Source organism: Staurois parvus, unplaced genomic scaffold (assembly GCF_062004578.1).
Source record: "Staurois parvus isolate SC_StPar_1 unplaced genomic scaffold, SC_StPar_1.0 ptg000286l, whole genome shotgun sequence".
Classification (NCBI taxonomy): Eukaryota; Metazoa; Chordata; class Amphibia; order Anura; family Ranidae; genus Staurois; species Staurois parvus.
The window spans coordinates 485,054-500,021 of NW_028318082.1; the positions used below are offsets into that span (position 1 = coordinate 485,054).

Consider the following 14,968-nt stretch of genomic DNA (forward strand, 5'->3'; position numbering starts at 1 on the left):
CACACTAAACATGCATGCCAAAAAGGCATGCAAAAACGCATCAGGAAAAACATCTAGACTGTTTCTATAGTTTAACAGACCAGTCCTTATAGCAGAACTTCCCTTTTTGGGTAGAGCTCCACTTTAAGCACAATTGTAACTATGGTTTGTGGCGTCTATAACTTTCCTACAGACTACAGTAAATAATATGCACTGATTTGGGTTATTTTCACCCAGTAAATGTAGCAGAATACCTTTTGGCCTAAAGTTATTAAGAAAGACGATGTAATTGCAAACTTTTATAACAGAAATGAAGAAAAACTATTTTTTTTCAAACATGTTCAGTCTTTTTTATTAAAAAAAAAATAAAAAACCCAGTGGCGATTAAATACCATCGTAAGATAAAAAATTGTGTGAAATGATAAAAATCTAGCTTGGGTACAGTGCTTCATGACTGCACAATTGTTATTCAAAGTGGGTGCTGAAAGTTGGAAATTGGCCTAGGCAAGAGAGGGGTGAAAGTATGCCGTACAGAAGCTGTCCTCCCACGATGTGTAGAATTATTAAAGTTTCTGTTTTCACCCTCTCCCCTTTGGCCCCTGCGTTCTTTCGCACAATCCTAATGAACTGTAATGTAATAGTCACTTTATCCGCCTTGCCATCCTCTACCTCAGGACACACGTGGCTAAAAGGCAGCAGCTGATTGGCCTTCGGTCTTTCATTCCCTGCTCCCATTGGTCCCTCCGCCCTAGTAGCCAGGCCGCCATCTTGGAGAGGGCATGGAGGAGAGGGGGTGACTTTCTCACTGGCGCTCGGCCTGGGCTGCAGGTAAGGAGCTTGCCCGGGGCGCTGGGGCTCCGCTTTCCGCGGCGGGTGCGAATGGGGCTTGTAGGACGTCTATAGGGAGCTGCGGAGGGCGACGGGCGATGAAGTCCGGGAGGGAGTTAATAAGGCTGCCGCTCATTGGACGTTGGGGAGTGCCCGAGTCAGTATGAAGGCACATGAATAGGCGGAGGGGGAGGGGAGAGAGAAGAGCAGACACAACATATACAGTTGTGTTGTGCCCTCAGCCCTGGCTCCTATGTATTGTGGGGGACTGAGAGCCGGGAGGTTTCTGAGACAACAGGGGGGGTCATAGAAGTGGTGAGGGAGTGGAGGTGTGACCAGTGCAGGCACAGGAAAGCACTGACATTGCATACAAGCTGACAGTCCTGTGTGCAGCAGCCAGGTCACGTGTCCATGGGACATCAGCTGGCAGAGTTGTCATCTCCACTTCATCCTTTTCCAGTCCTTTGGATTGCAGATTATAAAATGTTTATGACAGCATGGCTGCTTTCACAGGGGCACTGTTGGTTCCGATCAGAAAGGGAACACATCCTCTGCTGAATTAGAATGGAATAGAAAGGGTGGCGCTTGTGCCCACGCCCCATGTTAATATTAGTACTCAGGACCTCTATAGCTCCAACAGTTTGCTCAGCGCTTTACAATATAAAGGGAGACAATACAGCAACAATACAATCAAAACGATCATTAAGAGGGCCCTACGCAGAAGAACTTACAGTCTAATAGGGTGGGGCAAATGGTACAAAAAGGTTATAACTAGGGGGATGAGCTGATGAAATTGATGTCTATTTGGAGGCATGATAGGCTTCTCTGAAAAGATGAGTTTTCAAGGATTGTATAAAGGCAGCCAGAGTAGGGGATAGCCAGACAGATTGAGGTAGAGAGTTCCAAAGGATGCGAGAGGCTCTGGCAAAGTCATGGAGATGAGCATAGGAGGAGGAGACGAGAACGTGAGAGTGGGAGATTGTGAGGAGCGGAGAGGACAGTTTGGGTGATACTTGGAGACAAGATTGGTGATGTAGCTCTGGGTAGAGTTGTGGATGGCTTTGTATGTTGTTAGCATTTAATTCGCTGGGCAATGGGAAGCCAGTGGAGGGATTGGCAGAGAGGGGTGGCAGACACTGAGTGGTTGGAAAGGTAGTAAGGTAGGTAATCCTGGCAGCAGCAGTCATGATAGAATGGAGAGGGGATAGCTTATGGAGAGGTAGGCTGTGTTAGGTCTATGGGCGGGTGAATGTAAACAGACAACCTTTTACCTTCAATTCGTAATGTTTAATTAAAAAAAAAAACTGCATGCAAACCTTTTCTGTTTTTTTTTTTTTACTAACCACCTAGATGGACTCAAAGGCAATTGGATGTAAACAGATGCGCTGGTTATCCAATCAGGTCTGCCTGACAGTTTTTCTGGTGGACCTGATCAGAAGTAACATTCAAGTTTGGCCAGGTCCTGCGTCCTTTTCCATTTTTTTGGATCCAAGGCCTCCTTTACTCGGGCGTTTACCTGCACACACAGGATTCCAGAGGCAAGGATCAGTGGATTCTTGCATCTGAAATGATAGGTGTGTGAAAATATAGTAGCGGAACCTCAGGGAGTATAAAGTAATGACAGCCAGACAGCGGCTGTCACTGTTCACATGTAGCTACACAGCAAGCAGATACCACACCCCACCTACAGGCTTGTCTATACTAGCTTGGGAACTCACAGCATTTGGTGAGTGTGGATCATTAAAATGCTTTTCCCAGAAGATGTAAGCATGCTGGAAAATGTATGAAGATTGAATTAAAAAATGTTTTTCACAATTTTTTTGGGACATTGGACTTTTATATATTTTTCACATTTTGATTATTTGTATTTGCGCTGTATTATTTTTATTTTGATGTTTAGTCAATCCTTGAACAGCACCATTTAATTTTTCACTTATTCCTTTGGCGCAAGTTTTATACATATTTTAAGCAGATACCTGCGGTTATGGACAGATGTCTGAGCCTGGGCGCAGTTGGAAGCTACAAGTGAACAGTGACACCTGGTATTACTATTTACAGGCTGAGCAGCTGCACCTGTCATTCCGGTTGCAAAAAATCCACTGATTCTTGCTGGAATCTGGTGTATGCGGGTAAACGCCCACGTGAAGGATCGGAGGTAGTGAAGGAACCGAAGTTTGTTTACATCTGTCAGCCCATAGATCCAACACAGGTCCACGGTCCACTGAAAATGTAGACAAATGGCTCAACAGGCAGGGACATCATGAAAGTGACATCTGTCCTGTTCTACTTTAAGGCCTCCTTCACACCAGTTTGCATAGAAGTGAGTTTTTCTGCATGCGTTCTGCAAGGGCACAAACAAAACAATTGTTCTCTATGTGCCTCGTTCACAACACTAATATCATGTGTAGATTTTTTCTGCGCAGGAATCTGTATGAGATTCATTGAAATGCGCATGAAAACTGATGTAAACTTGTGTCTCTGCAAGTGAAATCTGTGTTTTTTTCCTGTTCGTCGATCCCATGCTGAATGGGCCCATGTGAAAAAACCCAAATACATTGCTTTTATACAGTGTTAAAGAGGAACATCACTCCCTGATATTTCCACCCTTTCAGTCTTCACGCGCATGGCCATCTTTGAATGTCTTGCGCATGCACTCAAGTGTGCTGAAGGCCTCTGCTAGGTCTTTGCGGCACAACAGAGTTCTGCAGCACTGTACACATCTCTGTACCGAAGCCCTGCTGCTCATTTGTACTCATGTGAAATCCTGAGTTACACATGGACCCATCTGTAAAACTGTCCCTGGATGTATCACATGGACGCACTCCCTTCTTCCTAGCCTAGGTGAGATTGATGTAACTCCTTGTCCCCCATTGCTGCCTCCTTGGATATCCATGTCACACATCCCAGTTTTACTGAAGCCATAGGATTCTCCATGTGTAGATGTGACACTGGGCTTTGGAACCCAGCAGACAACTGTATCGCATCTACACACAAGCGAGGATTCCTACACTTGTGTGCAGACACCGCAGGTCTAAAATACCAGCATTTGTGGGCATGCACAGGAAACCCCCACAGGTCTGTGCCGTATCCCGAAGCCCTGTGGCTCATCTATGCATGCACGCAGTCCTGTGGCACACATGCGCTCATCAGTATCACTCCCATTGGGATGTGTGATATGGACATCCCAAAAGCCTGGGGTTTGTAACTATATTCGTACACTTACAGCAACAGAGCTAAGGACTGGCCATGATATACCTTTTTTAATTTGCACTACCGTAACTTAATTTTTATTTTGAGATAAAATCGGTGCAGCACTACCCCAGTCTTACACTACTCCTACACTAGCATACTCCATATACCATCAGGTTAAAAAATATACAAATACATAGTGTTGCATAACCAACTTAAAGAACTCTGTGTATAGAATGGTCTAAACAAAAACTTAAATCATCCAAACATGATCTAATGAATAAACTTAAAATTATATATATCATCCAAACATAGTCTAATGACTCACATTCACCAGAGGAGACATGACCTAAGTACGCCACCACTGAAAATTCAGTGAAACAAAATAACAGTATACAATCACTCACAAATAAAAAGTAAAGTGAAATGATCCACTATATGGGATCCATGGTAAACAAACGGTGAAGTTCTCATGATATGATAATTAAGAAATGCCAGTGATAGAAATATGAAAGAAAAAAAGTACAATGTACCAATGGGACTCTAAAAGGTCTAAACTAAAATATTCTATAGTGAAACATAAATTGATATATAAAGTGAATCCCTGAAATGTGGGATTATTTTCAATTATCACATAAAATTTTGTGATAAATATAGTGACCAAGGAGGCTAACTGGTAACTGCTACTAGAGAGATGAAGACACAGCAGCCTTCCTCATCAGAACACTTTGATTTCACCAGGTGGTTATAACGAGTCTGGCCCACCCAATCAGGATTCACCCCCGGTTCACATGTATGTGGCCGTGCGGGCCGCGTTTTGCACGGGCACAAGAGCCGATTCATTTGAATGGACTCCCGTGCCCATGACACGCAGGGAAGAAGTCCCTGCTCTTCTTTGGGAAAACGCAGCCTGCATGGGAACCTCGGTTCCCAGTACGGTTGTCGTTTTCCAGTGTGGGCTGCCTGCCATTAGAACTAATGGTACCCGCCCGCGGGTCCACATTTCTCTGTGCGGGTGGTGCGGCTGCACAGATTTTTGTGCGGATCCGCAGCAGCACCACCCGCACAGATGTGAACCTAGGGTCAGAGTGGACTTATCACAATAATTCAATGTGATAATCTGAAAAATCCCGTATTCAGGGATTCACCTTTTTATTTTCACATTTTCTTTTGGCTACAAATAGCCTCCTTGGTCACTATGTTTATCACAAAATTTAATGTGATAATTGAAAATAATCCCACATTTCAGGGATTCACTTTATATATCAATTTATGTTATAAAATATTTTAGTTTGGACCTTTAGAGTCCCATTGGTACATTGTACTTTTTTCTTTCATATATCTATCACTGGCGTTTCTTAATAATTATCATATCATAAGAACTTCACAGTTTTTTTCACCATGGGTCCCATATAGTGGATCATTTCACTTTACTTTTTATTTGTGAGTGATTGTATACTGTTATTTTGTTTCACTGAATTTTCAGTGGTGGTGTACTTAATTCACGTCTGCTCTGGTGAATGTGAGTCATTAGTTCATGTTTGGATGATATATATAATTTTTAGTTTATTCATTCTATACACAGAGTTATTTAAATTGGTTATGCAATGCTATGTATTTGTATATTTTTTTTAACCTGATGGTATATTGGGTATGCTAGTGCAGGAGTAGTGTAGGACTGGGGTAGAGCTGCACCAATTTTATCTCAAAATTTAGTTTAATATCCATTTGGTATATGGTTGGGTGATGGCAGCCCCCCCCCCCCCCCCCACCTGATATCAGTTTATTGTGAGTAGCGCAAGAGGCCCTTATCGATATATTTGTAACCTAATTTTTATAACAAGCTTTTGGCATGTTCCCTTCTTCCACTTGGACCAAGAACTGTTATTGCAAACATTTATGGTATACTACGAACAGTAGCGGATCCCCTGCTGAATCGGAGACAAATAGGACAGATGTCCATTTTTTTACATCTATACCTGTTCAGTTTGTGTCTGAAAGACTCTTGATAGCTCTATGGGTGGACAGATGGAAACAACTTGCATCCATTTACATCAGGTCACCTCTGATCCTTCACTTTTAGGTCTAGAAAAGAAGAAAAAGACTCAGTTGTTTTTCTTTTTTTTTTTTACCTGTACAGACCTGGAGGTAGGTAGGTGTAAATAAACACAAGTCTGTTTATATCAGCCTGGCCATAGAGCTGCATAGAACTTCTGATCAGGTCCACCTGAAAAGCTAACAGACAAACCTGATCGAAAAACCCATATGAAGGGGGTACTACAATCAACTTAATCCAAGCGATACAATTTTTTACTTAAGCAAAGCTAAGTCTTGCAGTTGTCCACGCTTTTAGCTGTTGCTGTCTTCCCAGTTGTATACATACAAAGGTGGCTCCATTGGACCCTGAAAAAGGACAGAGCCACCCAAAAACGAGACTTACTTAAAAGCAACCTAACTCTTAAAACGAAAAACAAACATGCAGAAATGTTGAGGTCTGCAGCACTATATAGTTTTTTTTTTTTTTTGTAGAGTTTAACAACATTATGAAAGTAAGAGACAAAACGTCTCAACTCAAGCCAAAACATTTTAATAAAATGCAGCAACAGGGCTTTTCTTTCTTTTGGAGAAAAAAAGTGTAAGTGTTGTAAAAGTGAGTGTTGAAAGCACTCCTGGAAGTGTTGTATGGTTTGTCCAAATTTCTGTCAGTTTTGCTGTGATTAAAGTAGAATCTCCTTACATGAGCCCTCAGAAGGTATTCGCCATAATGTACTAGTATGCACAGCATATTGGCTTATTATGGCAGACTTTCTTGGCAACGATCCCCCTCCAGGGCTGCACTGTCAGCGCTAACACCGATCACAAGACTTTCCGTCTTCACCTGGCCTTTTTTCCTTGTTCAGATTCAGGGGTGTGGAAATTTTTGAAAAACCTTCTTGTCCAGGGACTAAATTGGGGCCCCAGTCTACTTGTCCTTCATGACAATCTACTTGTCCAGATTAAAAAAATAAATAAAAATTAACCAAAACCGTATTTAAATCGGAGGTGATTTTAGGAATGTCTGAGGCTTTTAAAAACAATAAAGGCTTTATGGCAACTTAAATGTGCAATATTTTTAACATTGAGCTGTTTATCTCCTCCCCCCCGCCTCTCTCCAGCACCGCACCCGGGGACTAGCAGGGAGGAGAGAGACTTTGCAGTATAATCAGCACCAATTGGCTGCTTGTCAGGAAAGGGTGGGTCAGGGTTTATACGTTATCCCTTTCGCTGCCAGAGCATTTTTTGCACATATTTAAAAAATAATTTGAGGCCTGAAGATTACATAAAACCCCCAAACATGATATATTTTCTGAAAGCAGAGACCATAGAGAATAAAATGGTGGTAGTTCCAATTTTTTTATGTCGCATGATTTCAGCAAAAAATACAAGTAAGTTAATTGTAGGGCACAAAAAAGCAATAAATTGCCTTATTTTTTTGTAAAATATAACAGATGAGGTTGCATCAAGTAAACAGATATCCAACTTGTCAAACCTTAAATTTGTGCACGGTCGTGAAATGGCAACAAACTTCAGTACCCTATATTTTCTATAGGTCAACACTTTTAAAGCTCCTTATAGGTCACCAGTTTAGTGTTACGGAGGAGGTCTGGTGCTAGAATTATTGCTCTCATTCTGATGTGCGCGGCAATATGTAATGTGTATTGCAATTGACGGTTTCATGCGTAGGTGCCCCAGCATGTGCTTTTACGTTTGTAGATGTAGGGGCCTCATTTTTGGGGGGGAATTGTACGTTTTTTGTTTTTTTCCATCACATAGGGGACAAAGTACCCTATGTGATGATTTTTGGTGACAAGTTCTCTTTGAGACATCCAAGGTCTAAAAGACCCTGGATGTCTCCCCTCTGCTCCACTGAATGTAATGTGGTGCACATCGCACCATATTACATTTTTCCCGGGGATTGCATTACAATATTTCAGCGGGGACCCGGAAGTGACATCGTAAGGTCACTTCCGAGTCAGCACAAGAAGGGAAGGGGAGCAGACTTGTCTGCTCTTCTCCCTTCCCTCTAGTCGACAGCAATCCAGGCCCGCAGATGGGCAAGCAGAGCCCGGGAGACCTCACAATGGGAACGCGGAGAGGCTGGCACTGTGTGAAGCAGTCGGCTGCAGCGCTGCTGCTGATTGCTTCACCTGACAGGCTTGCCCGCAGCAGGACTAAAGGTAGAAAGAAACTATCTGCCCGGCGCCTGGAACTACATTTCCCGGGCGTCGGGCGATTGGAATCCAACATCCCTGAGATTCCTTGACTGTTTGATTGTTAGGGCCTCGATGACGTCACTCCCACGCGTGTGCACGGGAGTCACATCATCACAGTACAGACAGGTGCCTTAACTATCCTGAACTGTGCATGGGTCCATAAATGCTGACAGGCAGAAAGAAGCATTATTGACAGAAGAGACTAATAGGGCACCTGTGCTGCAGTAATCATGTGTGACAACAGGTGTTATTGAGTTGTATAGGAGAAGCTTACTTTTTTTTTTTTTTTTTTATCCAAGCGATAGCTTCACATACCTTTAGGGCGGATTCCTGTTGATAACAGTGGACCACAGCTGTGTAATATGTTGGAATATCTGCTTGTAGTCTCCTGTCAGGAGGCTGTGTATGAGGGTGACAACACAATATCACAATTAGAAGGCCTGGACAAAGCAATGAAGAAGAATTGCTTTCATAGACCTTCATGGCAGAATTACCAGGTGTTCAAAGCTTGTTTTAGATTCAGTGGGTAGGTGCTGGTATCCTTCATGTTTTTGTTGCTGTCTATGTTGCTGCTAGAGAGATTTACGTCTATATTTCTTCTAGTGACTATTGTCACAGTAACTGAAAGTTATGGATTGTAATTAAAACAGAAACAGAGGTGAAATCTTTCAATCTGAACACTATACTTACCCAGAGAGTTTTCTTCTTTGCCAGCCTCTCTGCGAGGCGAGTTCTTGTGTTGACGGCCCTGTCTTTAGTTCTTATTCCTATTCTACTCAGAGGTTGTGCTGAGACCTATACATTTTGTTTAAAAGGAGCTTTTTGGCTATATTTCTGTCCTGGGTCACAGGACTGCACTTACATTTGCTCCACTCTGACCCAGAATCAGCCAACGGTGGGACCATATTGTTGGGATTCAGGCAGCTGTCTTACTGACAGTGTGCTCTAGCTGTCAGCGTGCAGGTCAGAGCCAAAGTCAGCTTTGCCCACCTGCTCTCCTGCCTGACACACTAGTAAGTGCTGGAAGAGCAGAGCGGTGACTGGGAGTTACTGAGCCCTGCTTCGAAAAGTCCAAAAACTGAGTGTTCAGTGGTCATGTGATCACTTAGTTCTTGGTCTTAGAGTCAGTGGAGGACAGCTGCAGCATAGCCCCACCAAGGTGAGTATGGATGTTTGTTTTTGTATTGACCCCAAATTAATCCTTTACTAGCTTCCCGCCCGCCATGTACTGTGGCAGAGCGGCAGCTACAGGCAAAGCGACATACCCGAATGCCGCTCCGGCTGTACTAACACAGGGGGGCGCTGCGCGCCCGAGCAGTCGCGCATCGCTCCCCCCTCGCGACTTCTGTGTCCAGTGGAATGAAGATCCTGGTGAACGGGACTCGGTGATCATGTGATCAATCTCATTCGTAACAGCTCTGCTTCTCTTCCTAGTGAGCTGTGATTGGCTCACAGCTGTCACATGATACCTGGGGGCCAATCACAGCACCCTGTGTCCAGCTCCAGCCAATCACAGATCACTATCCTGAGCTGTCAACATTTAACTCATTCATTCTCCTGCAAAGCAAAGTGTAAAAAAAAAAAAAAAATCCCTGATCAACCCTCCCCCACAGTAGTACAATGTTACTATGGTAACATTGTACTATTCTGATTAAAAGTATTAAAAAAAAAAAATTGAGCATTTTTTTTTTTTTTTTTTAACTACCTGCCAACCGCTTACCCGCAGGTACGTTGCTTTGCCTGTAGCTGTCGCTCTGCCGCAGTACATTGTGGGCGGGAAGCAGTTAAAGTAGTTTCTTCCTTCTCCTTAACAAGGAGGTTGTTCACTTTATCTGACTCTTGTACATTCCAAGGACATTTTGCCTATATTGTTGGATGGGTTAAGGGCTGCTGAGTGAATCTCTGTGGCATGTATGCTTCAGGCTTATGGACTGCCTCTGTGTCTTCCAAAGTTCCCTTAAGGCACTGCGTACCTCCCTTTTTGCATCTACCCTTTAGACATTAGGAAAAGAGGGTACCTCTGTTCTTTAGAGGTTAAGAGATACCTCATGACCTAGTTAAACACTTTTGGAAGTTTTGGGGTTAACCCCCCTTTTTTTTTTTTGTCTTGTTTGGTGTTCAAAGAAGAACTTTTAGTACCTCAAGACCACATGTTGCAAGTGATTTTAACAATCTATATCCAGTTTTTTATTAAAGGAGAAGTATAGCCAAAGCTCTTTTGTGTGGATCACAGGAGCGTAGTTTGTTCTGCCCTCCTGTGACCGATTTTCAGCTGACAGCAGGCTGAAGTCACTCAGCCGGTCCAGGCTGGGAAAAGATCCCGACTTTATAGTTGGGATCCAACCCAAAGTCTGGAGCCACACCTGGCTCAGCCTCTCATCTATCTGCTGAGAGCCTAAGCAATCTGCTCCCTCCCTCTCTACAGCCAAGCACTCCAGTGAGCGCAAGGGGGGGCAGAGCAGACAGCGGTGACTGACAGCCACTGCTCTATGCTCACAGCGATGGTGAGAACTCACTGATCAGCGGTCATGTTATCGCTGAGTTCTCACCCTTAGGGCTCATTCACACTTGACTTATTTCTAACTCCTGCCCTTATAGCGTTTGACAGGCATTTGGGAAGCGTTTTTAACGCTCCTCAAATGCTCCCCTAACGCCCTATCCCTGTCTTTGAGGCGTTTGCCACGTGTTAAAACTGCACCACAAACGCCTATAATGAAGTTTAATGGTATTAACGCTCCGCAAACACTTCGTAACCGCCTCGCAACCTCCTTGCAAATGCCTGCCATGCGTTTGAGAAGCGTCACCATAGACTTGAATGGGAGGCTTCAACTCCTCCTGACTCAACCTGAGACTTCAATTTTGCTGCGATGCTAATGCTTCAGTGTGAACATCACTGTATGCTGCCATGTATAGAATTTTCATTGGCGTTTGAGGAGCGTTAAAGACATTTCCCAAACACCTGTCTAACACCTGCTAACAAAGCTAGTGTGAACAGATACAGCATCGGAGCAATGCTGCATCCACCTAGGTAAGTAGAATTTGGGGAAAAAATACCCCACACCTTTGTTTTAAAGAGAAGCAGCATGTTGAAGGTGCTTCCTGTCAGATTTTACATTGTGGGCAGGAGAGAAGGGAACCAAATCTGTGAAGCAACCATTTGGTCTGGTCGGGGTAACTTTATCTAACTTTGAGTAGAGGTTCTCTTGAACCATGACCCTAGCATTCGCAGAAGAGTTCCACATATGGCAGCCCCTCGTTAAGGTTTGCTTTATTTTTTGCTACTCCTTTCAGTTTGCTGTCCTGGAAGATGATTGGAGAAAATTTCTCTTTTCTCTTACTGTTAACAGTTTTTCTAGGAATCTTTCAGGACAGCAAGCCTACCTCCCAATCTTTTTGTTTGTGGTTGTTTTATAATTCTATTTTTTCCCCATGTGCACTAGTGGACTTTTATCTAATTTGGGGGGTGGGAGGGGTTTTCACTGCTTTGTGTTTCCTGTAGAGGGGAGAACCAATCATCTCTTAGGTTGCTGTCCTAGAAGAAACCATTACTGGACTGATCGGGAATATATAACTGTGTTTTCTTTAGACATGGATGATCATTTCGATGGCACTGAGGTGACAGTGGAGTCTGAGGAAATGGAAGGAAACTATGTGCCTGCCAAGCCACCTGTTAAAAAGAAGAAATACAGAGGATGTACTGAGCAGAGAGATTCCATGAAGAAACCCAGGTTAGGGCTTTATTTCACATGAGATAAGAAAATTGTCTTGTGTCTTCTGACCACAGGCATTGGAGAGTTTGGCAAATTGTGCCCCTCTCACCGACACAGTAATACCTAGAGATGGAGTGAGAGCACGTAACAAAGAGCTGTGGGAATTGTAGAGTGGGTCATAGTCTGAACATTTCGGAGTCTCGCCGGACCCCTTCATCAGGCGAGACTCCGAAATGTTCAGACTCCGAAATGTTGCCTTGCTGTAACTGTGATCGTTCATTAACTCCTTTGAACTTATATTGGTGATCCTCGGTGTGCTGGTGACATTCTCCCTTGCTGATTCTGTTCGGTTCCAGCCGACGGTTGCTGCAGCACCACTTATACACACAGCCATTTTTAACGCAGGAACGTGTGTGTTTGTATTGTACACTTGCATTCTAGACCAACACACAGTGGCAACTAATTGTGAAATGGAAGGAAAATGGTAAATGGTTTTCAAAATTTTTTACAAATAAATATCTGAAAAGTGTTGCGCGGATTTGTATTCAGCCCCCGTGAGTCAATACTTTTACAGCTGCAGATATACAGATATACAGCTGGGTATATCTCTTCCAGCTTTGCACATCTAGAGTGTAATCTTTGACCATTCCTCTTTGCAAAATAGCTCAAGCTCTGTCAGATTGGATGGAGAGCGTCTGTGACAGCAATTTTCAAGTCTTGCCACAGATTCTCAATTGAATTTAGGTCTGGACTTTGACTGGGCCATTCTAACACATGAATATGCTTTGATCTAAACCGTTCCATTGTAGCTCTGGCTATATGTTTAGGGTCGTTGTCCTGCTGGAAGGTGAACCTTCACCCAGTCTCAAAACTTTTGCAGACTCTAACAGGTTTTCTTCTACGATTGCCCTGTATCTGGCTCCATCCATCTTCCCATCAACTCTGACCATCTTCCCTGTCCCTGCTGAAGAAAAGCATCCCCACAACATGATGCTGCTACCACTATGTTTCACAGTGGGGATGGTGTGTTCAGGGTTATGTGCAGTGTTAGTTTTCCACTACACGTAGCATTGTGCTTTTAGGCCAAAAAGTTCAATTTTGGTCTCATCTGACCAGAGTACCTTCTTCCACATGTTCGCTGTGTCCCCCACATGGCTTCTTGCAAACTGCAAACAGGAATTCTTTTGGCTTTCTTTCAACTATGGATTTCTTCTTGCCACTCTTCCATAAATGCCAGATTTGTGGAGTGCATAACTAATAGTTGTCCTGTAGACAGATTCTCCCACCTGAGCTGTGGATCTCTGCAGCTCCTCCAGAGTTAATTGCTTCTCTAATTAATGCTCTCCTTGCCCGGCCTGTCCGTTTAGGTGGACGGCCAGGTCTTGGTAGGTTTGCAGTTGTGCCATACTTTTTCCATTTTCGGATGATTGATCGAACAGTGCTCCGTGAGATGATCAAAGCTTGGGATAACCTAACCCTGCTATTAACTTCTCCAGAACCTTATCCCTGACCTGTTTGGTGTGTTTCTTGGCCTTCATGATGCTGTTTGTTCACTAATGTTCTCTGACAACCCTCTGAGGGATTAACAGAACAGCTGTATTTATACTGAGAATAAATTACATGCAGGTGGACTCTCTTTACTAATTAGGTGACCTGTGAAGGCAATTGGTTCCACTAGATTTTAGTTAGGGGTATCAGAGTAGAGGGGGCTGAATACAAATGCACGTCTCACTTTTCAGATATTTATTTGTCAAAAAGTTTGAAAACCATTTATCATTTTCCTTTCACTTCACAGTTATGTGCCACTTTGTGTTGGTCTATCACATAACATCCCAATAAAACACATTTATGTTTTTGGTTGTAACATGACAAAACATGGAAAATTTCAAGGGGTATGAATACTTTTTTCAAGGCACTGTATATGCTGAGCTGGTTGAGGATGTGGTAGGTGGATCACATTCATATTCAAAGAAACAAGCCAAAATTGGGACAGTTGAATATGGATTTAGGTCCTCTAGAGGAATAATTTGCTCAAGTAAGCCAGGGTCAGGAGCCAGACTTCGGCTAAAAGGAGAGACAAATTAGGCATGTGTATTATAACTGAGGGTCAGAGATTTGATGTTACTACTGAAGACTAACACTAACATGTCTACGGGCGTTATTAAGCATAGTAGAGATGCGTGTGTTAGAGCTAATGTATTGAGTGTTTTCCTATGTGTAGCAGCCAATCACCTGTTAAGGAATTCTTTAACCTTCATTCCTGATAACAACATGGGTTTGTGCTAACAAAAGCTGTAGCAAATAAATGTGGTAGCACGACCTATAATAGTAAATCAGAGTGCTACTGTTCTGAATTGTAGCTGTGCATAGTAGTAGCAAATATTTAAAGCTCTCCTACTCAGACCAACTTGTCCTCTTACAGGCAAACTGCCACACTTTGTACACTGCTGGAACTTGGCTTTGCTTGTGCTTTGTGTACTATGTGAAAAAATCCTATTATGCTGAACACAAAGGAAACTGTGTCCTGCTCTGCAGATGTACACACAGTGCAGTAGCTCACCCCCATCTAGTACGAAGTAGAGTTTAAATTGGAAGGCAAGTCAAAACCTAACTAGGTTATCTACCCTGTATAAGAAAAGATGCCTATACTTACCTATTTTGAAGTGAGTCCGGTCCGGTGACATGATCTCTCCAGAGGCCAGCCTCAGTGAAGAGGAGAGATTGCCGACAACAGCTGCAGAGCCTGTGGGATGACATCACCCATAGACTTAATTTGGGGTATCCATTGCTGGCTGTCCCTCCTCTACACTGAAGCCGGTGATGGGACACAATCGGAACGGACCAGAGCGAGAATAGGTAAGTATAGGCATCTTTCCTTTTAAAGGGAAAATAGAATAGGCTTAGAATTATTATTATACAGGATTTATATAGTGCCAACAGTTTGCGCAGCACTTTACAATATAAAGGCAGATAATACAGTTACAATAGAATAAAAAACAAGAGGATTAA

At 43.2% G+C, this 14,968-nt stretch overlaps 1 protein-coding gene across 1 annotated transcript in view; it reads left to right on the forward strand.

Moving 5' to 3' along the window:
* The first annotated feature begins 726 nt into the window (after nucleotides 1-726).
* The window catches only part of HMGXB3 (HMG-box containing 3), a 95,096-nt gene continuing 80,854 nt past the window's right edge, over nucleotides 727-14,968 (forward strand). The window contains exons 1-2 of the mRNA XM_089682128.1: nucleotides 727-807; nucleotides 11,836-11,977. Coding sequence (XP_089538254.1) covers nucleotides 11,838-11,977 — 140 coding nt within the window. The 5' untranslated portion in view covers nucleotides 727-807; nucleotides 11,836-11,837. The remainder of the gene's footprint in view (nucleotides 808-11,835; nucleotides 11,978-14,968) is intronic.